Source organism: Mustela nivalis, assembly GCF_964662115.1.
Source record: "Mustela nivalis genome assembly, chromosome: 9".
Lineage (NCBI taxonomy): Eukaryota > Metazoa > Chordata > Mammalia > Carnivora > Mustelidae > Mustela > Mustela nivalis.
In genome coordinates, this window is record NC_139028.1 from 28,419,031 (window position 1) to 28,428,156 (window position 9,126).

Consider the following 9,126-nt stretch of genomic DNA (forward strand, 5'->3'; position numbering starts at 1 on the left):
CAAGCACCGAAGGCTCAGGGTTTTGCCTTCTTGCTAAGCCTTTGGAAAGTCCTGAAAAATGTCATCCGATTTCTAAGATGCTCTCTATGGAACCAATTCCCTGTCTAAGGCTTTTGGCCCTCTTCTTAGGCAAATCATATTGAGTGGTCATAGAAAAAGAGCACTGTAAATTCTGTGTCATTTGTACTAAGACCTATGTCATCCAGTCTTCACCTGATGTCTAAAAACGTCAGACTTGATTTTTTTTTAAAGATTTTATTTATTTATTTGACACAGAGAGGCACAGCGGGAGAGTCAACAGAAGCAATTGGGAGAGGGGGATGGAGAAGCAGGCTTCCTGCCGAGCAGGGAGCCCGATGCAGGGCTTGATCCCAGGACCCTGGGATCATGACCTGAGCTGAAGGCAGATGCTTAATGACTGAGCCACCCAGGTGCCCCTTGGTATGTTTTAATGGACATATTGTTCCTACAAGAAAGAACATGCCATTAAATTAGCTCTGTATGGAAGATTCCTAATATTTCTAGCCAAGGTGCTATCAGATCACAGGCAGGTTTAGGAACACTAGAATGCCAAGACTGACTATGGTTTCCCGCCACTTCACCTGTGGTGAACCTTTACTAAGTTAACTTTTAGAGTCATCACTAAATCATAGAAAAACCAGCTGGTTCACAACTTGGTAAAGATCGTGTTGTGTGATAATGCTAAGGGGGACTTCACAGCCCAACAGAATAAACAGTCTCCGGCTGCAAAGAACAGATTTCTGCTAAGGTGAAGGGGTCCTGGGATGAGAATCAGAAGTTCTAGGTTGAAGGCCCAGCTTGATCATAGATTATATACCTTTTTTATCTAGTTCACTCTGTTGTTTCTTCCCCAAAGGGTAAGGAGCTACATGAACTTTCCTGACTTATACATTGTTCTACTTTCACACATGGGACTGTGCCTGGCACACAACAGTTCCCAGTAAATGTTTGCTGAATGTATGAATAAATCTCCAGGAGGCAGAGCACCTGGGGGGCTTAGTCTGTTAAGCATCTGCCTTGGGCTCAAGTGTCATGATCCTGGGTTCCTGGTCTCGAGCCCCACATCAGGCTCCCTGCTCAGCAGTCAGTCTTCTTCTCCCTCTTCCTTTCCCTCTGTGGTCTCTCTCTCTCTCTCTCTCTCTCTCTCTCAAATAAATAAATAAAATCTTAAAAGAAAAATCTCCAAGAGGTATTGAATCGAGGTGGTGTCAAGTGTGGCCTCCACCCACTATGTAATCATGGGTAAGATGTTAGAACTCACCAAGCCTGTTTTCTCCTCTGTAAAATTAGGATAAGAATGATAACATCATAATTACACCAATAATTATTAGGAGAAGGATTTTATTTAAAAAAAAAGTTAACTTAGGGGCGTCTGGGTGGCTCAGTGGGTTAAGCCTCTGCCTTTGGCTCAGGTCATGATCTTAGGGTCCTGGGATCGGGCCCCACATCAGGGTTCCTGCTCAGCAGTCTTCTTCCCTCTCTCTCTCTCTCTCTCTACCTACTTGTGATCTCTCTCTCTCTCTCTCTCTCTCTCTCTGTGTCCAATAAATAAAATCTTTAAAAAAAAGTCAACTTATAAGCCAGAAAAAAAAGTTAGCTTGCTGTAAACCCCCATGTTTACTAATTATCATTATACTTGCTATGGGGTACAGAGAAAATAAACTTGAGCTTCAAGAGGAAGCCTTGGGTGATTGGTTGCCTTTAGGCATGAATAATCCTTGCCCTATCGTGCAGGTTTTATCCCTCTAGCCTGAAGAGCTGTTCTTGCGGTTCCTGGCTTCTTCCTGTGCAAGGGACTTCTGGCTCAGGATGGACAAACACTTCTTGATGGTTTTCTTCCTTTTCTGCTTCATTGTAGGTGAGTCACAGACCTGAGAAGTGGACTCCAGAGACAGGCTACAGGGAGGCCCTGGAAAATCTCCATGTACTGTAGGTACCCATGGAGGGCTGAGCTTTGACCGCATTTATAAGGGAGGAAAAGACATTCTTCAGAATGCTCCTTCTGTCTTACAGGCCATCTTTTCTGACCTCAACATTCTGTCCTTCCTCACCAGGGGCTCTGTGAGCACCTTCCTGACCAGTCTCTGTGGCTGCCCCTTTCTCCATTCTGTCTCTACCACTCCCCATAATTCAAAATCCTAGCAAGATTTTCCTGAGGATATCCTTTCATTCATAAATCTGTATCCCATTTGCTGACAGAGCTGGTCGGTGTATAATGGATAATTCTGTAGTTTGTTTTAGTGCCAGTGGCTTTTGATACCCTTATCAGGTACTTTATATGAAAACAAATGATTATAGGAAAGGAAATACTGGATGCTCTAGAATCAGAATTTTTTTTTTTAATGCTTTGGCTGCTGTCTTAAATTCTCTGTACCTTTGATTGCTTCTCTGAGAAATGGGAAAATACTTAACAAAGCTTTTGTAATGATTAAATCAGATAAAAAGTGAGAGAACATGGCCCAAATGAGATGCTCAATAAAGGCTACTTTCCTTTTGCATTTGGGCTTTTTGCTTGTTTCTTTTATTAACCTGTATTTCAATTAGCTCAACCCACCATACCATGTCACTAACTAGTCATAATTCATGAGGACTTTGCACAGATTCAGTTCGAAGATTACAGAGTATATTCCCTAACAATATCTAAGCAGCAAATGTTAGCAACACTAGCTTGGGTAAAATATTTTATCTTATATTTTATTTCTTTATTTTTATTGTGTTATGTTAGTCATCATTAGTTTTTGATGTAGTGTTCCAAGATTCATTGTTTGCATATAACACCCAGTGCTCCATGGAATCTGTGCCTTTCTTAATTTGGGTAAAATATTTTAAAGCACTTACCCTCATTATTATACTCCTGCTTGCCTACAGTGCTGTCAGGTAGGCTATGCCATCATTAATAGAACGATTTTAAAGTTGGAAAAAAACAACCCCATGGAGGCAAAATCATTGCTCTAAGTTACCTCAGTTAGAAGGGCTAAAATAGGGACCAGAAGACCCCTTTTCTTCTCACAATGGCATTTCTCTTAGATATGAAGTTGGTAAGAGCTCCCAACTCTTTACTACATGCTCTTTTCCCCACCACCAGCTCTCATCCACCCCCCGGCGCCCCACCCCCAGCTCCCACAATCTGGTCTAGATAATTCCAGGTCCTTCCCATGGTCCCCTGGTCTCACTCACAGCAGCTCTCCACTCTCCAGCAGCGACACCACTGAAGTGCCTGACATGCCACCTTCACACACGGACAGATCGCTGTAGAAGAGGCTTTGGTTTCTGTGTTGCTCAGAAGGATGAGTCATGCATGACTTTAAAGATCTTCCAGGGTGAGTCAGGGGGTCCGGGGAGGTACTGTGAGATTCTTGGGCATTCTTAGGAGAGTCAGCAATTTCCTATCTCAACTCAGGCTAATCCAGGAGAGGAACCGAAGAGCAGAATGCCCCTGAGCTCAGGTCCCTCTGCATGCAGACAGAAGTGGACGGGGGAAGATGTGATAGGAGGAAGAGGGGGGTTCTTTGTTCCCAGTAAAACTAACCTGACAGATCTGAACTCTGAAGATACTAAAGCACTAGTTGCTAATCTTCTACCTGGAATAGGAATGAAGCAGCTACAGAGAATTGATGGTTGTTAGGGACTTCAGGCAAACAACCATGAAGGGGGCCCGTGATTTCTATGTCTCCCTGCCTCTGCTCTTTTGGTATGTAGAAGCTGTGAAGCCATCCCTTAACCTACCCTGATGCCTAATTACATTTTCAGACAGGACTAGTGCCAGGTTTGACCTGTTTTTACAGAACTTAGACCACTGCATTATTTACTATGTTCTTTCTTATTACAGATAACATTCTGCAGTTATCATATATGGTGTGTCAGAAATTCTGCAGAGACTTGACCTTTGATTTCAACAATCGGACTTACATTCATAAGTGTTGCAAGCAAAATTTTTGTAACCTCAAAATCTAAAATATTCGCCCTCCAGAGGTCTCACTTTAGAATGATGTCAATGTTTCTCCCCTTTCATGCTCCATATGCCCTTGCTTTCCTGCCTTATCCATCCTCGATGTACTGCAGCTCTCTTCCCTTCAATGTCATCTTTCCTGATGCTTCCAGCTTGGTTTCTACCTTAGTCAGAGGATAATGATCCAGAACAACAGATTTCTCCCATGACAGGGAATGGCATTACCATACTCCAAGAAGCCTGTCCCAAGTGTCTCCGTACAGCAAAATTTAAAACATGACTGTTCCCAAACCTTGTGATTAGCTTAAAATAGTTGAGGCAGACTAGAAACACTTCAGCTGAAAGTTCACAAATATTTGGATCTAAAATTCACATTTGTTGCTTACTATAATTAAGCAGAAATAGCGGCAAAATGGATGGCGGACAGCTGAGATTTTCCTCTGTGGGCACAATATTTTCCCAAGTGGACAGTGTTCACTTCAAACTCAGTTATGATTTTCTTGGCCTTTGCAGAGTGCAGCCATTTACAATGTCAGTACAAATCAGGAAATAAGGAAATTCCTGCCTCTGTGATAGTCACAGCTCACACATGGCCACTTGTAGGTCTGTCAAGATGTACGCTCAAGAAACATCACAACTCTCGCTTCTTCTCCTTCCTCTCCTAATTTTTCCCTATTTCTTTCCTCTTTTGCCATCCACTTCCACTGTCACCTCTCCAGTTACCCACATAATTTCTATACAAATTCTCCCTCGCTGAATACTCAAGTCATTTTATGAACACTTTTTGTGACTCTCTCAATGAATCATTTCTCTGTTTGTCTTATTTGCCCCAGTATGTTACAGATCACAGCAAGAACAGATTTTGTGTCTCATTTCTACTGCCTGTAACTGGTCAGCAAAAAGTTTTCTGTGTTTAACTGAATGGCCAGTAAGGTTGATGAAATTTTCCTTGTGCATCTGTTTAGTTTACAGGACTTATGATGCTTTTATGCTTTTTCTGGCTGCATATTTATTTTCTTGAGTGTATTAGGAAAGGTAATTTCTACTCCCTGCCAAATAAAAAAAGTTTACTATACCATGTGTTTTCCTTGAAGATATTATGCAAAAGATATTTCTTTTTATGGGACCCTTCAGTATTCAAATACCTTTAAAGATTTTTTAAAAATTTATTTGACAGAGAGAGAGAGAGAACAAGTGAGCACAAGTAGGAGAAGTGGCAGAGGGAGAGGGGGAAGCAGGTTCCCCGCTGAGCAGGGAGCCTGACATGTGGTTTGATCCCAGGACTCTGGGATCATGACCTGAGTTAAAGGAGACGCTTAATGACTGAGCCACAGGCGCCCCACCAACAATTATTTTTTATGAGATTCTTCCAAAATCCATTAGCTAATTTTATTTCAAAATTCATAATCAATATTACCGTAATAAAATAGAAGTGGAAGTTTAGAAGGGGTAATCTGACCCAATTCTATTGGAAATATCTGAAGGTATGGGTTTTCCTAGCTTTCATGATGTGAAGATTGATCACATAAATATTTTTGTTCTCAGATTTATTTTATACAATATAAAGTTCCCCTTCAATCTTTTATCCTACAGTTTTAGCCTCCATTGATTATTATTAACTAGATCCAATATTCATTATGAGTTGAAATATAATTACTTTATCTTCTTTTTTTTTAGAGAGGGAGGAGGGGCAGAGGGAGAGAGAATCTTAAGCAGGCTGCACACCCAGCACAGAGTCCAATGTGGGACTCCATCTCGAAACTCTAAGATCATGACCTGAGCTGAAATCAAGAGTTGGATGCTTAACCAAATCAACCACCCAGGACCCCTAATTACTTTATCTTCGTAATTGAAGTATAATTCATATATAATAAAATAAACATATGCTAAGTATACAGTTTGCTGTGATTTGAGAACTATATAAACCTATATAACCACCATCCCAGATAAAACACAGGACATTTCCATTAACTCAGCAAGTTTCTTCAGGTAACCACTCACTCTCAAAGTTACTGTTCTTCTATCACCATAGTATAATTTTACCTGTTCTTGAATTTATGAATTTGAACAAATGAAAGCATACACAGGTTTCTATCACTTGCCAGATCTTTTTTAAGATTAATGCATGTTTTTGTTTACATCAAGAGTTTCTTCTTTTTTTGTATACATACATAATATTTGTATTATGTATATATAATATATATGTATACATATTATATATATGTATATACATACATATACATACATAATAATTTGTATACATACATACATACATAATTTGTATACATACAAATGTATACATAATTTTTATACATAATTTGTAATGTATACATAATTTGTATACATACATAATATACATACATACATATATGTATACACACATAATAATTGTATACATACATAATAATTTGTATACATACATAGTAATTTATTAAATCAATTCTTGTGTTGATGGACATGAAGTTGTTTTGAGGTTTGGACTACTGTAAATAAAGCTACTACAGACATCCTTGTGATAAGAATTTTGGTGGACATACACTCATTTCTCTTAAGTATATAAATAAAGTAAAATTTATAAGTCATAGGGTAGCCATATAGGCATATACATAATTTTGAAAGAAATTGCCAAATAGCTTGTGAAAGTGGTGATACAAATATATAATTCTACCAGCACTATATGAAAGTTCCACATACTTCCCATCACCAATTATTATCAGTCATTTAAATTTTAGCTATTCTAGTGGTTGTAAAGGATACCTTGCACGTTCCTGATAATTGATGGAATTCAGCTGTTTTATATGTCCCAGTTAGAAAATAATTCATGCATGTTTCCTCTTAATACTTACATTTAAATAAACACTCAAATTCTCTGTTTGGAATTTATCCTTGTAAGAAATTGATCCAATTTAATGTATTTCCATATAGCTATTCAATTAAATCAACAATGTTTATTTAAAAGTTCATATTTTGGGGGCACCTGGGAGGCTCAGTCAGTTAAGCAGCTGCCTTTGGCTCAGGTCATGATTCCAGGGTCTTGGGATCAGGCTCCCTGCCCAGTGGAGAGCCTGCTTCTCCCTCTCTCTCTGCCTGCCCCTTTGCCTACTTGTGCTCACAGTCTCTCTGTCAAATAAATAAATAAAATCTTAAAAAGAAAAAGTTCATTTTTTTCAACTAATTTAAGATGCTCCTTTCATAGTACATTGCATTTCTATTAGCACTAATACTAATCTGGGTCCTCTGCACAGTTAAATTTTTCTATTCATTACCTCTATCTTATAACATGCACAAAGAACAAATTCAAACTGGATTATAAATTGAATATGAAATTTACACAATAAAACTAGAAGAAAGCATAGTATGCATTTATAACTTTGGAAGAGGCAAAGGTTACTTACTTAAACATAACCTAAAAAGCAAAACCTTTTTTTAAAAATGATAAATTAGACTACATTAAAATTAATGATGTCCGGGGTGCCTGGGAGGCTCAGCCATTAAGCAACTGCCTTCTGCTCAGGTCACGATCCCAGGACCCCGGGACTGAGCCCTACATTGGGCTCCCTGCTCAGCAGAAAGCTTGCTTCTCCCACTCCCACTCCCCTTGGTTGTGTTCCCTCTCTCACTGTGTCTCTGTCAAATAAATAAACAAAATCTTTAAAAAATAAAAAAATTAATGACACCTGTTCATCAAAATGCATCTCTAAGAGAATAAAAAGGCAAGATAAAGACTTAGAGAAGATATTCATCTTCCATAGAACTTGTATCCAGAACATAAAAATAATTCTTACAAAAAGCTGAGGGACTTTATCACCACTAGACCTGCCTTGTAAGAAATGCTGAAAGAAGCTATTCAAGTGGAAATGAGAAGATGCTAATGGTATCTTTGGCTAATGGCATCAATGGCATGAAAACATACAAAAACACACAACACGCTGCTATAGGTTGATATACAATCACACTTAGAAAACTCTAATAGAATGGTATTTTAACCACTTAACTGTAGTACAAAGGGCAAAGGGAAAAGTATTCATATAACTGTAGCTACTATAATTTAATAAGTACACAATATAAAAAAGGTAAATAATAACAACTAAATAAAAAAGAGGGAGTAAAAGGGTGGGCTTTCATAGAGAAATCAAAGGTAACCTGCTATCAGCTTAAACTGGACTGTTTAATCTACTTGACACTTGATCTCAGCAATCAGACTTATGTGCAAAAATAATGCAACTACAATTATTGTAACCAGTAAGACTCAAGCACAAAGCAAAAACCTATAGTAGAAACACAAAAGCTAAAGAAAGGGGAAACAAAGCAAACGGCCAAGGAAAATGACCAATTTACAAATAAAGGCAAAGACAGAGGGAAAAGAAATAATATAAACACAAAACAACCAGAAAACAAGAGTAGTAATTGTTTTACTATTAATAATACTAGTAATAGTAGCATCATAAGTCTTTACATATCAATAACAACCCTAAATGTAAATGAATTGAATTCCCCAGTCAAAAGACACAGACTAGCTGAATGGATAAAACAAGACCCAATTATATGCTGTCTATAAGAGACTCATAGCAGTTTTTTTTTTTAATTTTTGAAAAATTTCTTTTCAGCAGAACAGTATTCATTGTTTTTGCACCACACCCAGTGCTCCACACAATACGTGCCCTCCCCAATACCCACCACCTGGTTCCCCCAACCTCCCAACCCCCGCCCCTTCAAAACCCTGAGATTGTTTTTCAGAGTCCATGGTCTCTCATGGTTCACCTCCCCTTCCAATTTCCCTCAGCTCCATTCTCCTCTCCATCTCCCCTTGTCCTCCATGTTATTTGTTATGCTCCATAAATAAGTGAAACCATATGATAACTGACTCTCTCTACTTGACTTATTTTACTCAGCATAATCTCTTCCAGTCCCGTCCATGTTGCTACAAAAGTTGGATATTCATCCTTTCTGATGGAGGCATAATACTCCATAGTGTATATGGACCACATCTTCCTTATCCATTCATCCATTGAAGGGCATCTTGGTTCTTTCCACAGTTTGGCCACCGTGGCCATTGCTGCTATAAACATTGGGGTACAGATGGCCCTTCTTTTCACTACATCTGTATCTATGGGGTAAATATCCAGTAGTGCAATTGCAGGGTCATAGGAAAGCTC

At 38.8% G+C, this 9,126-nt stretch overlaps 1 protein-coding gene across 1 annotated transcript; it reads left to right on the forward strand.

The window, feature by feature from the left end:
* Positions 1-1,899: 1,899 nt before the first annotated feature.
* PATE3 (prostate and testis expressed 3) lies at positions 1,900-3,975 on the forward strand (the record flags this gene model as incomplete). The annotated part of the gene is made up of 3 exons (XM_082682349.1): positions 1,900-1,950; positions 3,219-3,341; positions 3,851-3,975. The coding sequence occupies exons 1-3, from the start codon at positions 1,944-1,946 to the stop codon at positions 3,973-3,975; spliced, it is 255 nt and encodes an 84-aa protein (XP_082538475.1). The 5' UTR covers positions 1,900-1,943.
* Between the last annotated feature and the right edge of the window lie 5,151 nt (positions 3,976-9,126).